At 36.0% G+C, this 25200-nt stretch overlaps 1 protein-coding gene across 1 annotated transcript; it reads left to right on the top strand.

Moving 5' to 3' along the window:
* The first annotated feature begins 18690 nt into the window (after window positions 1–18690).
* Window positions 18691–19053, top strand: LOC131679411 (uncharacterized). The gene has a single exon (XM_058960143.1). It carries the CDS (start codon window positions 18691–18693, stop codon window positions 19051–19053), a length of 363 nt encoding a protein of 120 aa, XP_058816126.1.
* Window positions 19054–25200: the final 6147 nt, after the last annotated feature.

The raw sequence follows: 25200 nt of genomic DNA, 5'->3' as shown, positions 1-25200 counted from the left end.
ACTTTTTCATATTTTCACTTTTTGACTTTTTCACTTTTATACTATTTTACTTTTCCACTTTTTTACTTTTCAACTCTTCGACTTTTCAAATTTTTAACTTTTTCAATTTTTTCACTTTTTTGAACTTAAACTTTTCACTTTTTCACGTTTTCACTACTTCATTTCTTCACCTTTTTATTTTTTTCTCCTTTTAACTTTTCAACTTTTTCACTGTTTCACTATTTTACTTTTTCTCCTTTTCACTTTCTCACTTTCTTACTTTTACACCTTTTCACATGTTCACCTTTTCATTTTTTTACTTTTTGCTTTTTCTCTTTTTTTATCTTTTTACTTTTTCAATTTTTCACTTCTTCGCCTTTTCACTCTTTAATTTTTTCACTTTTTCACTGCTTCATTTTTTCACATTTAAACTATTTCACATTTTCCTTTTTTTCACTTTATTACTTTTCACCTTTTTTACTCTTACTTTTTCACCTTCTCACTTTTTCAATGTTTTATTTTTTTCACTTTTTCTTTTTCTCTTGTTCACTTTGTCACTTTATTACCTTTCGCCTTTTCACTTTTCTCTTGTTTACTTTCTCACTTTTTCACCTTTTAACTATTTCAATTATTGACTTTTTCTCTTTTTCGCCATTTCACTTTTCTAATTTTTCACTTTTAAAATTCTTTTCTTTTTCACGGTTAGACTTTTCATATTTTCACTTTTTGACTTTTTCACTTTTATACTGTTTGACTTTTCCACTTTTTTACTTTTTTCACGTTTTCACTACTTCATTTCTTCACCTTTTTATTTTTTCTTCTTTTTACTTTTCAACTTTTTCACTGTTTCAGTATTTTACTTTTTCTCCTTTTCACTTTTTCACTCTCTTACTTTTTTACTTTTACACCTTTTCACTTTTTATTTTTTCTCTTTTTTATCTTTTTACTTTTTCAATTTTTCACTTCTTCGCCTTTTCACTTTTTTATTTTTTCACTTTTTCACTCTTTAATTTTTTCACTTTTTCACTGCTTCATTTTTTCACTTTTACACTATTTCACTTTTTCCTTTTTTTCACTTTATTACTTTTCACCTTTTTCACTATTTCACTCTTTTACTTTTTCACCTTTTCAATTTTTCAATGCTTTATTTTTTTTACTTTCTCTTTTTCACTTAATCACTTTATTACCTTTCACCTTTTCACTTTTCACTTGTTTACTTTCTCACTTTTTCACCTTTTTACTATTTCAATTATTGACTTTTTCTCTTTTTCGCCATTTCACTTTTCTAATTTTTCATTTTTAAAATTCTTTTCTTTTTCACTTTTTGACTTTTTCACTTTAATACTGTTTTACTTTTCCACTTTTTTACTTTTCGCCTTTTTTACTTTTTCACCTTTTCAGTTTAACACTTTCATTTTTCACCTTTCCATTTTTTCATTTTTTCACTTTTTAACATTTTAACTTTTCAACTTTTAATCTCTTCAATTTTTTTAGCGTTTCAATTTTTAAAATTTTTATTGTAACCTTTTAACTTTTTAACTTTTTTACTTTTAACTTCTTAATTTTTTAACGTTTCATTTTTTTAACTTTTTAACTAAGTTTTAATTTTTAACTTTTTGACCTGTTAGCTTAATAACTTCCATTTTATCACTTCTTCACATTTTCTAAAAGAGGAACTTAAACTTTGTCACTTTTAAACTTTTCAACTTTCATTTTATCACTATTATACTTTTAAACTATTTCACTTCGGCACTTTTTCATTTGTTCATTTTTTTACTTTTTCACTTTACTTTTTTTACTTTTTCACTTCTTCACTTTTCTACTCTTCCAGTTTTTTACTTTTTTAATTTTTCTCTTTTTTACTTTTCTACTTTTTAACTTTTTTACTGCTTAACTTCTTAACTTTTAACTTTTCAACCTTTTAATTTTTTAATTGTTTAACTTTTAATTTTTTAACTTTTTAGCCTTTAAGCTTTTCAACTTAGCTTTGGTAGACAGCCCGTAGCTGCACTTAGTGATTGACTGAATGAGTGAAAATGTACAATGAACCAAAAAAATATGCTTGGAAGGAGCCAATCGCTCTCATTGTGCATGTTCTTTCAGCTTTTTAACTTCTAAACATTTCAATATTTTGAACATCTCTACTTATGTCTAACTCCAACTTTTTATCCTTTTTGCTTATTCACTTTTTTACTTTTTAACAGTTTCACAGCTTTTTAAATTTTTAGTTTTTAATTTTTCAACTTGTTCGCTTTTCCATCACTTCACCTTTTCACTTATTTACCCTTTTACTTTTTTACTTTATTTTTTCAGTTTTTCAGCACTTTTTTTATTTTTTTTACATTTTTACAGCTTTATTTTTTCATCATTTCACTTTCAAAATTTTTTTCTTTACTATTTTTCACTTTTTTACTTTTTCACATTTCGCTTACTCACTTTTTCATTCTTTCACTTTTTTCCTTTTTGCCTTTCTCATATAGAAAGGTTATGCAATCACTCTGAAAAACGCCAACCTAATCCCGGCCCGGAGGGCCGAGTGTCATATCCCATTCGACTCAGTTCGTCGAGATAGGAAAAAGTCTGTATGTGTGTGTGTATGTATGTGTGTGTATGTATGTGCGTATGTGTCAAATAATGTCACTCATTTTTCTCAGAGATGGCTGGACCGACCCAAACTTAGTCTCAAATGAAAGGTGCAACCTTCCCATCGGCTGCTATTGAATTTTGGATCGATCGGAATTCTGGTTCCGGAATTACGGGTTTCAGAGTGCGGCCACACAGAAATTTCTCATATAAACTATAGGAAAAATTAAAAATAGAATTTTTATTTTTGATGCTAAATGTGTTCAAGGTGCATGAAACGTCGAGATTTGATGCAAACTCGAAATTTTTTTTGACAATTCACTTTTTTGGATTTTGGTACATTTTTGCCTTTCTCATACAGAAAGGTTATGCAGTCACTCTGAAAAACGTCAACCTAATCCCGGCCCGGACGACCAAATTTTTTTTTTCGACTCGCATAAGGTTTCTGGATTTTAACAGGGGCGTAGTTGATGGTTTACAGAGAGCGGTTACACCCCCCCCCCCCACCCCATTCAGCCCTCATACCCCTCCCTTGCAACCCCATCATCTCTAAACCACCACTATATCACAAAGCATACCAATTTAAGCTGGGGAGTCGTTCGTTCATGGGACTTTCGCCCTCCTCACATACCCACCCCCGCATGACAAAATGAGTTAGCAAGCAGATAACATTGATCTAATGCTGATTAGGCTAATGGAGTATGATATTTTTTTGTTTCAAGTGTTTCACCGTCGACACGTAGCTTATCAAGTTCGTGGCTGGCATGCCATTGTGAACATAAAAAGCCTCCGTGCCATAGTTTAGAGAAATGAGAAAGGCACAATTGCACCGCTAGGTGGATTAAAACAGGTTTTTTACTTTATAAATTGTTAACTTTTTCATCTTTCACCTTTTCACTTTTTACCTTATAACTTTTACCTTATACCTTTTACCTTTAACATTTAACCTTTTACTTTTTACCTTTCATCTTTTACCTTTTACTTTTTATTTTTTACCTTTTACATTTTACCTTTTACCTTTTACCTTTTACCTTTTACCTTTTACCTTTTACCTTTTACCTTTTACCTTTTACCTTTTACCTTTTACCTTTTACCTTTTACCTTTTACCTTTTACCTTTTACCTTTTACCTTTTACCTTTTACCTTTTACCTTTTACCTTTTACCTTTTACCTTTTACCTTTTACCTTTTACCTTTTACCTTTTACCTTTTACCTTTTACCTTTTACCTTTTACCTTTTACCTTTTACCTTTTACCTTTTACCTTTTACCTTTTACCTTTTACCTTTTACCTTTTACCTTTTACCTTTTACCTTTTACCTTTTACCTTTTACCTTTTACCTTTTACCTTTTACCTTTTACCTTTTACCTTTTACCTTTTACCTTTTACCTTTTACCTTTTACCTTTTACCTTTTACCTTTTACCTTTTACCTTTTACCTTTTACCTTTAACCTTTAACCTTTTACCTTTTACCGCTTACCTTTTACCTTTTACCTTCTATCTTTTACCTTTTACATTTTACCTTTCCTTTTTCATTTTTCCTATATTTCTTTTTCCTGTATCCTTTTTCCTTTACTTTATCCTTTTTCCTTTCTTTCTTTTTCGTTTTTATTTATTTTCTTTTTCCAATTTCCTTTTCCATTATTATTCAATTATTCAATTTAGGTTTTTCTTTTTCCTTTATTTATTTTTCATTTCACATATCCCGCAGATCTAACGGCGTGTGGCCGCATCTCCAACCGTTCTTCTAACTTCAGTGCTATGGTTTTAAATAATCTTCCAATCCCTTACCAATTAGATGACGCTACAATGTATAAAAATTAGAACCAGCTAAGCTAAACTAGCGAAATGATTAATTACTAGAACTGTGTGATTTTCCCAATTCTTCGACATTCTTACTGTATAACAGATAATAATAAGATATATTTTGCCCAGAAGTCGTGTCCTACATCTTCTTGGGTGGCCTATTCCAACTAGCGATAGCCGTAGTATTTTGTTTTCTAGTTTTGTTCCCACCTCACATAACGAGAATCCTCCGGATAAAAGCTACTTATCAACTGAATATCATTTTAAATCCCATTTCCTGACTAGCAAGAGGCTGTTGTTCACGTGACTTTTTTCGGTATCACCGTCATCATCATCATCATCATCGTCTTCATCGTCATCGTGCCAACGGAAAGCCATCAATCATTCCCTGCTCTATCTCAGTCACAACAGAGGGGCCAAAAATGAGTTATCACACAGATAACCTCAATGAGAATTTCCTGAGACTTTCTTTAGAGGAAATATTTTTATCATTGCTTATTGAAACGGAAAATTGCTTTCCGTTAAAGATTCAACCTAACAGAAAAATGATACTAATTTGCGTTGGAATCGTGAAGCTCGAAAAGAGAGTTTAGTTCAAAATTTATCTTCATTTATCATAGCAGGTTTTAAGGATGGTGCATGGGGAAAGAAAAAGGTAAATTTCACTAGGCCGATTCTCATGCCGGTTTTTTTTCTAAGCACATCCCAAAAACAAACTTTCGAAATAATTCCAAACCGCACCCACCGGAGATGGATCTTGTTTGGGTCTGACTCTCGCTTTTTCCGGCGGCAGGCTTGGTTTATTCCATCCTGGGTAAAGTTCAAATTTAATTGCTTTTCGAATGTTCGTCGGATCAAGCTCTCGTTTGACACATTTCGACTTGTGTTTCACGGTGTTCACCACTAATTTTAGGGTTGGTGCTGAAATAAAAAAAAAAACAAACGATTATAATGCGAAGCGAACCCGGACCTTTTTGCTATCAGGAAAGGCACTCTCGAATGGATTTCAGTTGGTGTTTCAGGATATTCATTCCTTGCCGGGCTAGATTAAAATCAAAGGGCAAACAAATTTAAAATAAATTCAACAAATATTTCGGAAAAAACTTTGAAGGAGAAAAAGAAGCGCACGGCCTACTTTAATTTAGAAAGACCTTATTTACGCTCAAAATTAGTACGGTTTTTTGGTTGGCCATTAGATTTGACACCCAAAATACATGTTTTGAAACTAAAAGTATTAAAGTAATAATAATAGTTCGCCGAATTTAACCCCGTTCGAGGAGTTAGTAGTAGTTTTTTTTTGCGTGAGCTCAATTACAAAACACAATGTCATACCAAAGAGTAAAATTCATTCGTTGGTATTTTTACGTTTCATAGAAAAATCAATCACGAATTAAATTAGAATTCAATTACTCTCACACCAGATGCCCTGTTCTGACGGTACCGGAGCAAGATATTGATCTCTCAATCAAACGGTGTATGTTCGATTCATTCGTAAAATTTCTGTATGACATCTGTTGAAATAGAAGGTCGAGTTCTGCGATGGAACATAATACCAACGGTTTTTCATGCTTCTACCAGATGTTTCCACCTTGGCCCAGATGCATTGACACAAAAAGTAGTCACAAAATTTCCCTATCTACGCTTAACCAATCCGCATTGTCACAGTGGAAAAAACTGCATACTCGCAACCGAAATGATAGTGTAATTGATTCTGTTATTACCGACACATGGTGTCCGGTTCGGTGTCGTATCGTAGACAGTCAGCATAAAATCGAACATGGCAAGATAGTACGGCTTTGGATCAGTACTTTGCTGATAGTTACTATCGCCCAACTCATCGACCGACCGACCCGTATGTTCCCGTAGCTAGTCGTTAGTTACAAATTTCAGAACGATCAACTGTGGCGGGAAAAAGTTCACCCAGCAAAATATTGCCATCGGATGCATTTCCGGCTGACAAGACCACAACCCCCTCCAGGCAGCAAACTTTCCTACTTCGGCGAGAGTGGTTGCAAAATTCACTTTCAAGTACATGTTCGTCTGCGGCTTACGGTTTGGGGGCTTGCACACTTGCCTCACTACTTGGGGGCAGTCATTGACAGTATGTAGTGGACTCGAAAAAAGAACACTCAATCTGTCTAGTCGATTGATGTGTTGGGAATGCTACGTCATTGCGCTGTGAGAAATATTTTTCCTACCGCATATAGCCTTGATATCCGAGGGGCGTGAGTGAATTTATCATGCAAACTTGCGAGCCTAGCTCGAAACCAGTTCAACGTTATTGGGAGCGCGTCCGTGACCTACAACTGAAACTGAACTGTCTACCACATAATAGCAGCATCTTTTCATACCCTATACAGTACAGGTCATTAATTTAAAGTTCGAAGACAAAAGAAAAAAAATGGGAGCTAACCCAGCCGCAAAAGTTTCACCGCGAATTATTCTTGAGCTTCGAAACGCGGGCAAGTATTGTGTGAGAACATCTTTCGTGCGACTTTTCAGGGTGAATGGGCGCGCGTATCTTTTTTATCGTTTTCATTTTTCACTTAGGGTGAACGGTCCCCCTTACGCAAAAATATTTCAACGTTGGACCTCCGCAGCAGCAACTCAAATTTATCGCTATATTAGTTCCTACTTAATTTTTTACTAATAACGGTCTAATAAAAATAACACATTTTTCAAAAATGTTCAAATTCTAGTTTCTTCGTTCATCTCGGGAAAAATTCCCCTCTACAAAAGGATGGTGTGCCTATTCCCGCAGCGTGCTGGTTGACCGGGTTGGTCCCTGCCAAGGACGGCAACATTAAAGGGACGCTGAAATCTTGATCTGCTTCATAAAATAAATGAGGTTAAGTCATAAAATAAGTCAGGATAAGATTCCCATTTCCAAGTGCAAACTAGATTATTGTTCGAAAGTCGAACTGAAAATAAATATCAATGTTAATACCAGAAGAACGCGCTATGGCTCTGTCAGTCCCATTCCGATTTTCACAATAAATAGTGTTGTTCTCAAATTTAAAGTGGATAAGTGTTTGAGATGTAAAACATTGCAAAAACTACCAAAATAGTTACTTGTTGCTTGTAGCTTATTGCTTGTTGCTTGTTACTTGTTACTTGTAACTTGTAACTTGTTACTAGTTATTTGCTCCACTTTTTCACTTTTCAAATTTTTCACTTTGTTACTTTTTCACGTTTTCACTTTTTTTACTTTTTCACTTTCCTACTTCTTCAATTTTTTATTTTTTCATTTTTTTTATTTTTTAACTTTTTTATTATTTTACTTTTTTACTTTTTTACTTTGTTACTATTTAACTTTTTCATGTTTTCTCTTGTTTTTTGTCACAGTTTCACTTTTTCCCTTTTCCGCTTTTTAACTTTTCCACTTTTTCGCTTTTTCACTTTTTCACCTCTTCACTTTTTAACTTTTCACTTTCTTACTTTTTCAATTTTTACTTTTTCACGTTTTTACTTTTTCACTGGTCGCTTTTTTACTTTTTTACCATTGTCTTTTTCACTTTCTCACCATTTCACTTTTTTACATTTTCACTTTTCCGGTTTTTAACTTTTTCACATTTTACTTTTCCATTTTTTAACTTTTTCGCTTTTTCACTATTGCACCTCTTCACTTTTCACTTTTTCAATGATGTAAAACACTGCAACAACTAACAAAATAGTTACTTGTTACTTGCTACTTGTTGCTTATTGCTTGTTGCTTCATACTTGTTGCTTGTTACTTGTTACTAGTTATTTGCTCCACTTTTTCACTTTTCAAATTTTTCACTTTGTTACTTTTTTTACTTTTTCACTTTCCTACTTCAATTTTTTTATTTTTTCACTTTTTTTTACTTTTTCACTATTTTACTTTTTCACTTTGTTACTATTTAACTTTTTCATTTTTTCTCTTGTTTTTTGTCACTGTTTCACTTTTTCCCTTTTTCACTTTTCCGCTTTTTAACTTTTTACTTTTCAACCTTTTCGTTTTTTCACTATTTCACCTCTTCACTTTTTAACTTTTCACTTTATCACATTTTTACTTTCTTACTTTTTCAATTTTTCACTTTTTTATTTTTTCATGTTTTAATTTTTCCCTGGTCTCTTTTTTTACTTTTTTACCTTTGTCTTTTTCACTTTTTCACCATTTCACTTTTTTACATTTTCACTTTTCCGGTTTTTCACTGTTTACTTTTCCTTTTTTTCGCTTTTTTCACTATTTCACATCTTCACCTTTTAACTTTTCACTTTATCACTTCCACTTTTTTCACTTTTTAACTTTTTACTTTTTCAATTTTTTACTTTTACACTTTTTCACGTTTGTACTTTTTCACTGGTTGCTTTTTTACTTTTTTACCATTGTCTTTCACTTTCTCACCATTTCACTTTTTTACATTTTCACTTTCTTACATTTTCACTTTTCCGGTTTTTAACTTTTTCACTATTTCACCTCTTCACTTTGTAACTTTTTACTTTTTCAATTATGTAAAACACTGCAAAAACTAACAAAATGGTTACTTGTTACTTGTTACTTGTTACTTGTTACTTGCTACCTGTTACTTGTTACTTGTTACTTGTTACTTGTTACTTGTTACTTGTTACTTGTTACTTGTTACTTGTTACTTGTTACTTGTTACTTGTTACTTGTTACTTGTTACTTGTTACTTGTTACTTGTTACTTGTTACTTGTTACTTGTTACTTGTTACTTGTTACTTGTTACTTGTTACTTGTTACTTGTTACTTGTTACTTGTTACTTGTTACTTGTTACTTGTTACTTGTTACTTGTTACTTGTTACTTGTTACTTGTTACTTGTTACTTGTTACTTGTTACTTGTTACTTGTTACTTGTTACTTGTTACTTGTTACTTGTTACTTGTTACTTGTTACTTGTTACTTGTTACTTGTTACTTGTTACTTGTTACTTGTTACTTGTTACTTGTTACTTGTTACTTGTTACTTGTTACTTGTTACTTGTTACTTGTTACTTACTTGTTACTTGTTACTTATTACTTGTTACTTGTTACTTGTTACTTGTTACTTGTTACTTGTTACTTGTTACTTGTTACTTGTTACTTGTTACTTGTTACTTGTTACTTGTTACTTGTTACTTGTTACTTGTTACTTGTTACTTGTTACTTGTTACTTGTTACTTGTTACTTGTTACTCGTTACTTGTTACTTGTTGCTTGTCACTTGTCATTTGTTCCACTTTTTCTTTTTTTTTTTTCATATTCTCACTTTTCACTTTCTCACTTTTTTACTCATTTGCTTTTTTACTTTCTCACTTTTTTTCATTTTCTATTTTTTCACTTTTTTACTTTTCACTACTTCAATGATCACTTTTTCATTTTTCACTTTTTTACATTTTCACCTTTTCATTTTTTCACTTTTTTCCTTTTTAACTTTTTTACTATTTCATTTTTTCAATTCTTTAAATTTTCAATTTTTTTATTTTTTTTCTTTTCACATTTTCACTTTTCACTTTTTAAAATTTTGATATTTTACTTTTTTTTTTTTGCTTTTTCACTTTTTTACTTTTTTACCTTTTCTCTTTTTAACTTTTTTAGTTTCTCACTTTTTTCCATATTTCTATTTTTTTCACTTTTTTACTTTTCACTACTTCACTGGTCACTTGTTCATTTTTCACTTTTTTACTTTTTCATTTTTTCACTTTTCTTACTTTTTCACTTTTTACTATTTCATTTTCTCATTTTTTCACTTATTCAATTTTTCAAATTTTCAATTTTTTTATTTGTTCTTTTTCACCTTCTCACTTTTTTAATTTTCCACTTTTTCACTTTGTTACTTTTCTCTTTTTCACTTTTTTGCTTATTTTACTTGTTCACTTGTTCCCTTTTTTCACTTTTTCGATTTTTTACTTTTTGACTTTTTTAGCTTTCCACTTTTTCATTTTTTTACTTATTTGCTTTTTTACTTTTTTTCTTTATTACTTTTTCACATTTCCTCTTTTTTACTTTTTAATTTTTCACTCTTTTTACTTTTCCATTTTTTCATTTTTTTACTTTTTTCCTTTATTACCTTTTCACTTTTTCAGCTTGTCACTTTTTCATATTTCAACTTTTTCACCTTTTCACTTTTTCACTTCACAAGTGAATTGTTCACTTTTTACTTATTTTACTTGTTAGCTTTTTCCCTTCCTTTTTCGATTTTTCACCTTTTTGCTTTTTCTCATTTTCACTATTTTACTTGTTCACTTGTTCCCTTTAATTTTTTCACTCTTTTAACTTTTCCATTTTTTTTTCCTTTTTTTCCTTTATTACCTTTTCACTTTTTCAGCTTGTCACTTTTTCACATTTCAACTTTTTCACCTTTTCACTTTTTCACTTCACAAGTGAATTATTCACTTTTTACTTATGTTACTTGTTAACTTTTTCCCTTCCTTTTTCACTTTTTCGATTTTTCACCTTTTTACTTTTTCTCTTTTTCACTATTTTACTTGTTCCCTTTTTTCACTTTTTCGATTTTTTACTTTTTAACGTTTTTAGCTTTCCACTTTTTTACTTTTTCATTTTTTTTACTTATTTGCTTTTTTGCTTTTTCACTTTTTTACCTTTTCACTTTTTCACTCTTTTTACTTTTCCATTTGTTCATTTTTTTTTGCTTTTTTTCCTTTATTATCTTTTCACTTTTTCAGCTTGTCACTTTTCCACTTTTTCACATTTCGCTTTTTCACTTCACAAGTGAATTATTCACTTTTTACTTATTTTACTTGTTAACTTTTTCCCTTCCTTTTTCACTTTTTCGATTTTTCACCTTTTTACTTTTTGACTTTTTCATTTCTCTACTTTTTTACTTTTTCAGTTTGTCACTTTTTTACGTTTTCACATTTTTACTTTAAAACTTTCACATTTCCACTTTTTTTCTTTTTCGCTTTTACACTGTTTTACTTTTTCGCGGTTTGACATTTTCACGTTCTCATTTTTTAATTTTTTCCCCACGTTTTCATATTTTTTTCTCTTTTGCGCTTTTTGTTAAAACTCCTTGTTTGATCTCAAGGGTCTAAAGCTAGGGGCTGCTTACTTTGTATTTGTGCGAGCGCTTCCTCGAGCTGTTATATTTGGCGTCCTCTCAAGAGAAAAATTAGCCTTCACAAGGAATCTATCCCCACAAGGAAATTGTTAGAGTCGCAGTCTTCCTGAGCCAAGAGAGCATAAATATTTGTGTGAGTGATATGGCTCTCCTTAGCATTACTGCAAAAGAGTGCTTAGAGCGTCTTTTAAGGAAATGCTTCACATTCTTCGGGCACTGCATGTAAGTGGGGTATAGTAATAGGACCATATCCTGATGATTCTCTGCGAACTTGCCTCAGGGTCTAATTTGCTAAAAATTAACGCAAAACATGATGCGCGTTATAGCTAACCATGTCGAATAAGACGTAATTCGGCAAGGCATGTTTGAAGAATCATACAGACGATTTCATAGTACGGCGCAGATGCGGATAGGCAACACACCGAGTTGCGCTATAGATCCCATGTTTGTTAACTCATTCGATAGAGATGCCACCTGGAAGTCGCATAAAACCATCGTTGGTGTACGGTGCAAGCGAGTACTTCTGCGAATGATAAGAAAAATAAATGGATGGTTAAATCTGTATATTTATGGTTTTTTCGACTTGCCAGTACATCTCAAACCGGGACATTGGGTGATCTACCTCGAACCCGAAGGGAATCCCACAGTTGAGATCACCTGCTGGCCTTTGCAACGAAGCTTAAGAGAAGAAATGTTCCTCCTTTTTCTATTCTTCTGGACACAGAGGGAGATGTTTCTTCCTGGGGTTCATCACATTCGCCTTCGTCAGTGGACAAGTTAGCATAGATGCTCGTAGAGTCCGCTGGCATAGCTATCTTTAGCTTTTCTGCAAAAGATCGATTAGATCGTCCCTGAAGGAAACGCCTAGTTTCTCCTAGCTCTGTTTGTACGTGGGACATGTCACGAGATCATGTAAACATACTTTTCCACATCCCTTCCTCAGGATCCATCCACATGATTCCCACTGCATTTCCAACAACCAACCTTATTGCATCAATGAGAGGTAGTGTGTCCCAGTTGTTTACAATTAGTACAGCTCATGACCCACGGCACGAAAAGGCGAACAGGTGGACGAACGTGGTCAGGGGAGACGCGGAGAAGGTCACCCGATAAGAGTCTATATTGACATATGTCCTCTTTCCGTCAGCTGCGACTGATGCTGAATGCAGACGTTTGTGCTCTAGTATCTCCACTGGTTGAAACATGAGTTCTTTAAAACAGCCAACTAGATGTGTCAGCAGATCCGTGCAGTTCAAACTCGAATCGGTGATAACCCTGTAATATTCAACTTGATTTGCTGGTACATATACTCTGCACTCCTTCGTAAAGGGCCCGTAGACTCGAAACTTGGTTTAGCTTAGCAATTGAATGCAATATGCACTATGCTATATTTCTCCTTAGTGGAGAAAAATGTTGGGTTGTAACTATTATTTCTCCATTACGGAGAAAATTGTTTAAAACCATTTTGGCGCGTGAAGCATAAGCCTAAGCATAAAAGATCTAAAACCGTATTGGCGCATAATGAGCACGGTGAATTTTGCTTTTCAATCAGTCTGATATGAACACTGAAGAAGACTATACTTAATAGTTGAAATACTAGTATCTGATTGATGGTGGAAAGCAACAGTTTTTCATTATTATTATTATTATGGTGGAATTAAACGGAAGACATCTGTCTTAACAGGATTAATTATAACAAAATTATAAAAAAAATATAAACGCAAACCTATTTTTTGTCATTTTCTCGTATGAACAACTGTGGCACCCGAAGCTACCAATCCAAATACCATAACACTAGCGGGATGCTACCATGGCTCTGAAGAGACGAAGTCGAAACGCAAACCCCTCGACTTATGTAATTACGTTTTGTGCTCCTTTACACACAACGTTTTAAATCAATTTTCTCCTTTCAGGGAGGAATACTGCATACACCTTTTACCTTCCTATCGACCGTCAAATGTTCCTGCTACCGTATCAAAACTCAACTTACCGTAGGTACATATTTAAAGAAGACTTTAAAGGATCAGAAGAATTTTACTGCCAATGTACGAAACCAACATGTGTAAGTAAGATTCCCTTTGAATAAGTCAACAACGGGACAATGGGAGCCGGATTGGAGTGATCCTTGCCATCTCATGCTACTGTTACTAGGCTGCGCTCTTGACATGTTCGACTTTCTCTCAAGATTGGCTGGTATATATCTAGGAAACCCTTCCGCATGTGAAAAGAACTAACAGCAGCTAGTGAGTGTGGATTGAGGTTAGATGGCGGAGGTTGGATGGCGGGTATCTATTCCACTTCAAAACAGACGACATGTGTTCACCGGCTATATAGCTATATGTGATCAAAAGGCTGTAAGAGTTTTCAGGTCACACATTTGTCCTACTTCCTCTCTGCTTATCGCGATAATCGGGGGTAGACCTAGACAGTTCATGCTCAGGTTGAAACATTGAAGCACAAATGGGTACTATCTCCGACCAGTTGTGGGAGCATTTTTGGTGCGATGCTCGATAAGACCATTCATCTTGTTCTAGTGGTACTATAGATAGATGCTGTGTCGGTGTGACAAAATTCACCATCTAAGGGGTTATTTTTGATGCTGTCTAGACATGGTAAGTATTATATTACTGCTTAGAACTGATAAATGACTAAAGTTAGGAAAATGTTTCTTTATGTCTGTAGTTATAAACAGTAGGTAATAGAACAATTCCAATCTAAATCCTTTGGGTGGTTTAGAGCAAATGATAACCACAAAATTGTACAATCACTGACTGGAGACAGACTGATTTCGATTGGCAGTGAATTGAATGTTTGTCTGCTGCAAAGTCGAAAAGGACTGAACCGGGTTATAAACGATTATAGCACTCTACATTTTTACGGCTTTAGTTTACGGATGGATGTAAGAGGAACCATAAAAGTTGGTTAAAAAACGCAAACCAGCGCAAAGTGGATGCATCTGCAAGCACATTGGAAATCAAATCCTCGCAGCTTATGGTGCTATTAATTTTCAATTCGATCATGCGAGCGTTCGACTTCCACTCAGAACAAACAAAAGACCACGGAATCGTTCCGAAGTGATAAAAATTAATTCCCACTTTGTGATTCTACGTTGCAGGGCAGATGGTTCGGGCCCTGTTCGATGATTGCAAGCTGAAATTGGATTTTCCAGCTGAATGAGTGAATGAAAATGAGATACTTTCCATTTAGTGTGGATGATAAAAGTCGACAACGTTACACAGTGTTGCAGTACGCATTACTTACAAATCGATTCGGCATATCGACGATGCTGCCATCAACCGTAAAATGTTCAAATACTTCATAGTCACAATTCAAATAAACTTTATATTCCTCCAATTATTTTAACGTCAGTTGACGCTTTTTTACAGAGCCTACTATAGATTTGCAGCATAAAAAACATCTAGCAGAACGATGGCGTTAATCAAGAATAAAGGAAGAAATAACATAAGAGTAAACGCAGATGCCTACGAGTAGTTTTATGATGGATGATTACTATAATCATAGAAAAAACAATTCAATAGACTGACTCATCGTCATGCTGTTCATAACTTGTGACGTAGATAGCACATTGTTAATTTCGGTTGCTACGTCCGTTCCGTCTTCGGTCTAAGGCATAATCGTTTTATTATGTATGGCGAAGCATAAGTTTTAGTTTGCCTATTAAACTATACAACTTAATTGCATTGGAAACAAAGTAGGATTGAATTTGAAATAAACAGCTTGCAGAAATATTAAATTATGGGGTGTTGATTACGCTGATAAACAGCAATTTTGGTACGCTGTTCAGAATATTTTTAGGGATCTGTCTGTGAGAAATTAGTATGCCATGAAAATTAAAAACAAACATAGCTAAGATTTCAATTATTTCCGGATAGTGTAATGGGGTTTTCATTGAAAACCCCCGGGGCGGTGGATTGCACTGGTGTTGCATTTTCTAGCAGAAGAGCAGGCCACTAGACGTGTTTCATTGCCACTTCTGCTAGAAAGTGCAAAACCAGTGCAATCCACCGCCCAGTGTTTTTCAATGAAAAACGACATAAGAAAAATTTAATTATTAATTGTACACGTGGTTAGATCGAAAGTGGAAAAGATAGTTTATATGTCGAACCAGTCTTGTTTTCTCTTAGATTGCCGTACCAAGTTGGGCTGTCGCTAGCATTGGTTCTTTCGTACCCTCCAGGTGAACCGTACAAACCGAACATAATCCTTATTGCGATAGCTAAGTTTGGTCCTTGGAAAACCTTCAACCAGTTTATATGGATAGAATCCTGCGTAGTTCCTAGAAACCGAAAACAGGTACTGTGCTGCGATTTGCGGATTATCGCTTGGAAAATTTCTAAGACTGAAAACGGAAAAACCAACGACACGACTAGACACTGGCATTCAAAAAGTTTATCGAAAATCTGACTACCCCTCAGTGACTCAGGTAACTGGTACTGTCAAATTTGATATTTCATGAGAAAATGCATGAAACTGGCAACACCTTCGTATCTGTTATTTATTTCAAATAGTTACCGTCGCAGTTCCTGGCTACGCAGGGAAAAATATAGAAACAACAAAACAAACCCAAAGTTTTACAGAAGAAATTTTTTTCCCGTTAATATTACCAAATGTTCAGCAACAGCGGCAAAAAGGATATTCACGTTTTGTAAACTGCAATAGTGATAAAACGCCAATAGAAAACGAAATCAAAACAGGATATTCGTTGTTAAAATGTTAACGTAAAAAATTCTTGCTGAACCTAAAGTGAAATCAGCAATATATCACTTATCTAGAAAACGTGAATTTGTTGGTCTACTTCCACTATGGAAAAATGTTGACGTCCAAGGACCACGAAACCAAACACTTGTTTGAGAAGCACAGCAAATCCGCTAGTGGGTTCCAAAAATATCTCGCTTGCTACCGCCCCCCCCCCCCCGTCACTAAACCACAACAAGATTTGGGATATTTGAAACAAGCGAGATCCGCATTTCTGCTTTCACCTACCTTCCGCCCAAACGAATCGTCCTGGAAAATGTCAACCACCCAGTGCAGATGATCAATAACACAGTGAAGACGATTATCGGATAGTCGTGCTTCTGTATGTTCTGTTATCTGAAGAATACCTTCAACCAACGGCAATGCGACCAAAACTATGTGATTCGTCTACTGAGATGGCATCACTCGAAATTGAAACTGAAAACTACCTGAAAGACTGACCCATTTTGATGGAATTCCCGCATGTCCGAGGAGGACCACCCGATACCTCACTGTGTGCTATCGTGGCATTCAAAGGCTGTCGGTAACGTCGTCGATTCTCTACTGGCCATAAACTGTGCAAGCTAAATGTTCTTCTTTTCTCCGCCATCATTGTCCACCCTTCCTGCCCCGTATCTGATACTGCTTTCAACCCGGTGCTGAACTTAAACCCCCTAAAATTTCATTACGGTTGACATCGCTCTCTTATTTACTTAGTCGATGGATCCGCTTCAGACCAAGGGGACCCAAGAGGAGATCAGGAACAAGACAAGTAAAATCAATGCGAAGTTTTAATTGCATCACTGATGACTTAGCACGCGTTAGGTGCAGGATATCTTGGACTAGACAAAATAGAGGACTTGACGTTACACACTTTGAGACAAACAGACGCAAAATTTAGTCCTCTCGAGGACCAGTGTTTACTTGACAGACAGTTCGGTTTCGTCCGATTTTGCAAATTTTGTCTCGCGGGACGGACCGAGACCTCTTAAGCTATAAGCTTCAGTCCTATCAGCACGCCAAAAAAATAAAAAATAATAAAATTTCCTTCTAATCACTAAGTGACGTGACTGTGAGAATAGGGCCCTATATTCGCCGGAAAATGAGCTAAGTCGTTCCATAATGCGTGCAGTTCCCTGCCAAAATTGGTTGCGTAGACGGTGCGGGGTTCTTAGGTTGTACCGTTTGATCACTGAGAACTGACATACAAGTAAACTTTTCAACTTGTGTAAGTAAAATAACTGTCGCTTTGAAATGACAACAGCAAGTAGACACTTGTCACTAGTTGGCGCTTCGATCGGCCAGCAATAACTATACGGGACTTGTAAGCAAACTTGGATACAATGGTGACTCACGCATGCAAACTTGTATGCGATGGTGATTTTCAACGTATTTTCTTTTAAATGTTTACACAGGTTTTTCGGGAAAGTTTGTTCTAGCTTATATGTCTGTTCTCTGTGGTTTGATTATCACAAGCTGACCATATAGCAGCATACCATACGCTTCTTCTATGCAAAGACCAATAGAATTTTATTAAGATTTGGCGAAATCAGCCGAGCCGTGCGAAGGACATCGCGGTAAAACTACATTGCCTCGCTCTGCACCGACATGTAATAGTGTTGTTCTTCCAGAAGTTGAAATTATTTGATTATCTTTGTTTCTACAGCCGATCTTCGTCCGCAGTGATTTGGTAATAGTTGTCGCGTTTATCCAAATCAGCAACATTGAAGTGAACCTGAAAATTCTGAAAAATTATACAAGAAATATAACTATAACTTAAAATATGCTTCATAAGCCAATCCATCATCATACTCAACTACGCACGCAAGCGAGACAGAGCGAACTCACTAATTTTTACAGCCAAGAAGCGCTATTCCGAACAACATTTCGACCATAATCTAGCCGCCAAAATAATACATACCGCCAAAATAGTACATAATAACTCAAAAAACTCTCACTAACTGACACTATTATCCCTGATGAAATCAACCAGTTTTTCGCAGAAGGTCATCGTCAACTCCTGACAGAGGTTCCTCTTATACCACCAACGAATCCAGCACCAGCGCGGCGAGAGGGTGAGTTTAATTTTCACCATACCGATGTTAATGCCGTTTGTCTGAAACTCTACGAAATCCAAACGAATGCTACCGGATCAGACGACATCCCGATATCCTTTGTTAAACTACTATGCCCGTTCATCCTTCCAGTATTATCCCACCTTTTCAACAATATCATCGACTCCAAATCCTTCCCCACAATCTGGAAAAAAGCCATTATCGCGCCGATTCCCAAGTCTTCGAATCCTTCAGAATCTAAAGACTTCCGTCCAATTAGCATTCTACCGGCCTTTTCTAAGATCCTGGAAAAAATCCGCTAGAGCAAATCAGCGAATACCCTAGGAGGGCGAACCCGCCACTTCTTGCGCACTGCCAATCCGGCTATCGGAAGAGGTACAGCACGACGACTGCCCTCACGAAAGTGGTTCACGACATCTACAGCAACTTCGACAACAACCGCTGTACAGTCATGGTACTCGTGGACTTCTCGCTAGCTTTCAACTGTGTTCAACATAAGATACTCGCGAACAAACTTAATAGCGAGTTCCTCTTTTTTCCGGATGCATGTGGTTTGATCTCTTCCTTTCTGGGTGGACGTTCACAGGCCGTTCGTCTCGGAAATACAACGACCGCCGAACGCGGGGTACCAGAGGGCACACCACAGGGCTCATGTCTTAGTGCGCTACTATTCAGCATGTACATAAATAGCCTGCCAACAACACTTACGTGCAGTTGGCATCTTTATGCCGATGATCTCCAAATCTACCTATCGGGACCGATCGCAGAGATAGACAGACTTGTGCACATCATCAACAAGATCTTGCAGCAGTAGTCGGTTGGGCCAAAGAACACTACCTGTTCCCTAACCCGAAAAAACAGGCAATAATTTTCAGCAAGACAGGTGTAGTTGTACCTACCGCGGATATAGTCTTCAGCGTTTCGACGATTCCTCTTAGCAGCAATGTAACAAACCTCGGCCTACAACTTGACTGCAATCTAAGCTGGACCCACCAAGTGAATGACGTGGTGAAGAAAACATATAACACTTTTAGGACCTTCAGACGTTTTACGGCAGTACTTTCACAGAAAACAAGACATAAGTTGGTACAGGCCGTAGTAGTACCTATATTCACCTACTGCAACGTTGTATACTATCCGGGACTATCAGCTACACTCAAACAACAGCTTCACCGCTGTTACAAGTCGGCAGTTCGTTTCGTCTACTGACTTCGCCGTCGTGACACAACGGCAGCAGTAAGAAATACAATTCTTGGGCAAGATCTACCGTCGAACTATTACCTGCGTATTTGTTGCATTATGAATCAAGCTTTCGATGAAATGCTTCCCGCATACATTCTGCAACACCTACAAAGAGGACAACAGCAGCGCACGAGAGGCTTCAACATACCTAGACACACAACCTCCAGCGGAAAAAGTCTGTTGGTATATGGAGCGTCATGCTGGAATGGATTGCCGATGGCAATCAAGCAAGAAAACCGGAAATACGCCTTCAAGAATGCACTGAGGAGAATCGTATAGTTTTAGTGCAAGCTAATTTGAAAATTTTATTCGCTCCTAATGTTATTATCTCTAACCAAAACTACCTTTCCTTGACCTGATGTACAGTGTAAACTAACAGATTTTCGTATGCAATAAAACTACAAATTACTCGGTAGCAGATGTTTACGTTGAAAACATAACATGGTTGCTATATAGCAACGACAGCAACCTAAACTCAAATAAACAAAGAAGCGTTGCTGGAAAACTTATTTTTTCGGTGGCACCGAGGGGTGACTCAATGTACTGGTAACAGGTGGTAATTTACTCGATCATTTTTTCATCGGAAGATTTCATGAAGTTTCAGGTCGTGTCGTTGGAAAAACCATGCAGCGTGCGGCGAATCCTAATGTACCCGATTCTGACAATAATTTACAAACTGAAGTTAATAGTCAAGGTAGTAGATATTCACAAAGCGGTAGGTCATCAAGCAAAACCCAAAGTGATATTAGGGCATTAGAGTTAGCTGATCAAATTGAGGAAGAGGAGCTTGGAACTGCTCTAAAGCAGGAACGGATTTTCGCTGAACAAAAATTGGAAGCTCTTGAGATCGAATGCGGCAACACTGTTGTGATTAACCCTCAAACTCTATAATGGGTCGTTTTCGACCCACACGATTTTTTCAATGTTCTGTACTTTTGAAACCTGACAGGTGGCAGCACTGTACAAAATGGATAACAGCTAGTTGGTGTAAGTGCTATAGTTGAGCTATATAACTTTGGTCAGTGGATACGTAACTTGAGTGCAATCCACAATCGAAATCTTCTTTGCGTCGCTTTCGATTCATTATAGTGGCAGCGTCAAAAATCCAAATTATAGCGGTTATCATCCCAGGTAAATATAAATGCAATTTTTAACTATATTGAAAGCGAAAAGATCTATTAAGAGTAATCTGTATTTTCCTTTGGTTTTTAAGGCTATGTTTACACGCGTGAAGCGCTTTTCAGTTCGCCAGGCAACGGAGCACGTCGCGGCAGAAAAGGGAGCAGAAGTGGCTGCCGACGACGAAGAAAATGAATCCGAAGTTGATTCTAATATTGAGTTCTACCAGCCCGGGGACAACTTGACAGATAGTGCTTGTTTCATATATGTACCACTAATTTGATGGTGGCGCTAGTATGCCTTCTCCGTACGAGTACCACGAACAACGAAACGAAATAGTTTCAAGAGAAAAGCGTGTTTCGTTACGTGTGTTATGAACGCCGTCAATGCAGCAAGAACAAAATTTAGAAAAAGCGTATTCCAAAATGTGGATAAAGAAAACAATTATTAGAGAATAAATAAGAGAACTGGAAACTGTCAGCAAGGTACATAAATCTTATTATAAATTTAACTGGAAGTCGTTGTTTTTTTTATTTTATTGTTGTGTGAAGTGTGTAATCGGTAAATCATTTGTGCTTTTTGCTCGAGAAATATGAATGAAAATCATTTTGGCCAATGAAAGTAAATCACCAAGCCTAACAATTCGTGAACATATGACATCTTGTTTCAAATTAATTAAGAACGTCAAGAATTCTAGAATTTTGTTTGGGAATATAAACGAAATATGTAGGATTTTCTACACAGTTAGCAAAATTGGTTTTGGATAGAATTTGTGCGCTTTTACCAGAATTCTGGCAGCAAACCGGTAGTGCCCGGTTTTATAATGCTGCCAGGAATAGGGGCCATGCATAAATAACGTAGCATTTGGGGGGGGGGGGGGTAGGGAGGGTCTACCAAATTTGTGACGAAGTGTGACGAGGGGGAGGGTAGGGCCAGAAGTTGTGCGACGTAGCATTAAGTTTAAAACCAAAGGTTTAGAGAAAACAATTTAATGATCCTCCATTATTCCCAAGAGAAATAAATTTAAATTCAAACAAGTTACTTTTGATGCGGTTTTACGATTCGCGGAATTACAAGTTCACAAAAATACGAAAAGATTTGGTATGCGGATTTAACTTGCTAAATTAGTTAGTTAATGTTGCTAACTATTAGACTTAGTTTGGAAGCTGAATTAAATTTTCACTTCAGATTCAACCAAACAAAATATAGTAATTTAGATGAACGTATGCTTCTTAGAATCATTGGCAGCTGCAGGATAGTTAACTGAGAGAACTTCTCTTTATGCTCCCCTTGACATATAAAATTCCAAACAAAACAATCAACACTATATTTGTGATGAAATGGGCTTATTTTGCACGAAATTTGCTGTTATAATGAAAATGTTGATAACATTTTGAAAGGACATGTATTTAAAATAATTTAAAAACATGTAATTTTTTTTTTCATCACCCGGGCGCTTTGCATGGGACGAGGGGGAGGGGGTAGGTAAATGCTACGTTATTTACGAGGGGAAGGTTAAAATTGTGTGACCAAATGCTACGAGGGGGGAGGGAGGGGTCAAAAGTCGCCGAAAAAAGCTACGTCATTTGTGTACGGCCCCATATACAATTATGTTCGACTCTTGCCAGAGTTTTATTCGACTTTTGCAATAATTCTGTCCAAAAGATTTTGCGATAATTTTTGTACGAATTTCTTCAGAATTCATTTCGCATATTGCTCAGCTCTAGCCCGACAGAAAACTAATTTAACGGCGTCCACCGGAGGATTGCATGTTGGTTCGATCACGAAGATTTTCGGAAATTTCAATATACGTGGAAGTGGCTCGATTTTGAAAGCCATCTTCTTGTATTTCTGAAAATCGATTTATTTTTCTTGGATTTTTTAGATCCAAAATGGAATCTATGTTTCTGTTAAGGTATGGACAGTTTTTAATTTGAACAGCAAAATAAATTTGGCGATAGAAATGCTTAAATTGTTCATTTTTTACAGCTAAAGAAAATAATAGATGAGATGCGCCTTTTTTTAAATTTTCTTCCATTCGAGCCGCCATGACATCACCAAATCACCACAAAATTTGCTTATGAGTTCAATATATGGGAGCTGTCAAGTTGTCCCCGGGCTGAGTTCTACAAGATGACGACACGAATGAACTCGTGATGAATGAAGTTCATGTTTGACAATTCTCGGTGGTTTGTTTACTTTGTCAGTTGCGTGAGTGCGAGTGCAACGTTACATTCGAACTCACGTAACTTCCATGTAAACAAACCACCGAGAATTGTCAAACGAAGTTCATCCGGCTCATTTTTTAGGGTTATATCGGTTGGTGTAAAACCTAATTACTACAGACATCGAGCAATGTGCTTCGTCGTGAGAATTGATCAAAGTAAGCGTAGTGCGTCGAACGTGTGAAATTTTCGCTCCCGTCAACATTTTTTTAGAATCGGTAAAGATTCTGCGGATGTTAGATTTTTGAACGGTTTCCGGTTGCTCTTAAAGTGGATGCCGATAACATTGAAGTGTTGATCAGGTGCATCGGCGAGTCAGTGAATCTAGGAAGTTTCAGAGATGTAAAAGCTGCCAGTGTCCACGGGTTTCGGGAAGAATTGTCATGGAAGAGGGTAGCGTTCGTCAGTCGACAGGGCGGAGCCCCGGTAGCAATTAAAGGAACTGCATTGTTTGGCCAATACTAGATAAGTATACGGAGTGATGTGTCAACATCAATTAAAATTTCATGATACACTAAATACGCGCCAGTTCCATGCGCACTTATTCGTGGCAAGGAATCGAAAGTTTAATTGCAATACTGGTATAAATTTGATACTCGTATTATAATTGAACGGGGTTTGCAGACGGGTAAATGACCTCGGAATGTACCGCTAGGTCTCTGTCATTCTAAAATGGGTCATTGGAAAATCGGTAGAGCTGACACCTATTAAATCCCGAAAACAAGTTGTTTGCATGGGGTAAGCAAAACTTATGCATTAAGCTTTTTTTTATAATGCCACTGACGGTCATTGGCCAGTTTTGCGCCTCTTTGGTGTTTCCTTTGGCTTTCTTTTTCAGTTCGACCTTCAAACAATAATATGTGTACATGGAAATGGCACACGTACTCTCTACTTAATTTATGTTTGACTGTCGTTTATTTCGTGTAAATTCCAGCCATTTTTTACTAAATATTCAAGAAATCAGTTGACAGCGACGGAGGGAGCATCTATTCAAAAGACTGTTAAGAAAAGGGCCCATAAATATTTTTCCGTTTTGTTGTTTCCCAGTAAAGTTCAGCCGGAAATGAATTGCAATTCTGGCAGGTTCCAGTTCTTATTCCGGCTCCAGTGACACAACCAATTCTAGTTAGAATTAGGTTCATTTCCGATTGAGCTTAACTGGGTTGGTGTAGATGAACCGTTAATTTTTGAGGGGAAGTGAAAGGGAACATAAGCAAAACAAGTTATTTGCTTATATGCCTTCTCGATAATCTATTATTTCGCCAACCGCCAGGCTTCAGAATCGGCTTATTTAAGGTGTGTATAAAGCTTTGTTAGTGTCCATTTGAAGTAAGTATTAACCGGAATTGTTTACGTTTTTTTATCGACCCATGTGAAATGTTCTCGTCGAATTAGGCAATCCATGAGACATTTCTGATTTGCTGATTAGGTTTGTTCCAGTACCAGGAGAAACTGGAAGTACTCCGGAGCAAACAGGGAGAAAATCGTTCCTGTACTATCTTCTTCTCTTTTTTCTTCTGGTGGCAAACCGGAGTGAAAAGGAGCAAGAATTTTTTGCTCCGGAGCAACAGGGAGTAACTACCATGTACTGAAACAAACCTATTATTTCTTCTGACGTAACTCGTTCGACAAAATCGCCGATTCGAGCCAACATCAAACGAATCGGGCTAACGAAGGATGGTTAAGTCCAAAATTTCAAACATTTTCAATCAATTCATGAGAAAATTATATAATTCTAAGGGTATTGTTCTACTGAACACATTCGTGGAACATTGAAAGTGTGTGAAAATTCGCTGAGAAAAGTTATTAACTAAAGGAGCAACATGACTTCAAAACAAGTGGATTTTATTCAGCCCGGGGACAACTTGACAGCTCCCATATATTGAACTCATAAGCAAATTTTGTGGTGATTTGGTGATGTCATGGCGGCTCGAATGGAAGAAAATTTAAAAAAAGGCGCATCTCATCTATTATTTTCTTTAGCTGTAAAAAATGAACAATTTAAGCATTTCTATCGCCAAATTTATTTTGCTGCTCAAATTAAAAACTGTCCATACCTTAACAGAAACATAGATTCCATTTTGGATCTAAAAAATCCAAGAAAAATAAATCGATTTTCAGAAATACAATAAGATGGCTTTCAAAATCGAGCCACTTCCACGTATATTGAAATTTCCGAAAATCTTCGTGATCGAACCAACATGCAATCCTCCGGTGGACGCCGTTAAATTAGTTTTCTGTCGGGCTAGAGCTGAGCAATATGCGAAATGAATTCTGAAGAAATTCGTACAAAAATTATCGCAAAATCTTTTGGACAGAATTATTGCAAAAGTCGAATAAAACTCTGGCAAGAGTCGAACATAATTGTATATGGG

Source organism: Topomyia yanbarensis, chromosome 2 (genome assembly GCF_030247195.1).
Source record: "Topomyia yanbarensis strain Yona2022 chromosome 2, ASM3024719v1, whole genome shotgun sequence".
NCBI classification, from domain to species: domain Eukaryota; kingdom Metazoa; phylum Arthropoda; class Insecta; order Diptera; family Culicidae; genus Topomyia; species Topomyia yanbarensis.
The sequence above is the reverse complement of the archived record's forward strand: the minus strand, read 5'-3'. Positions and strand labels throughout refer to the sequence as shown.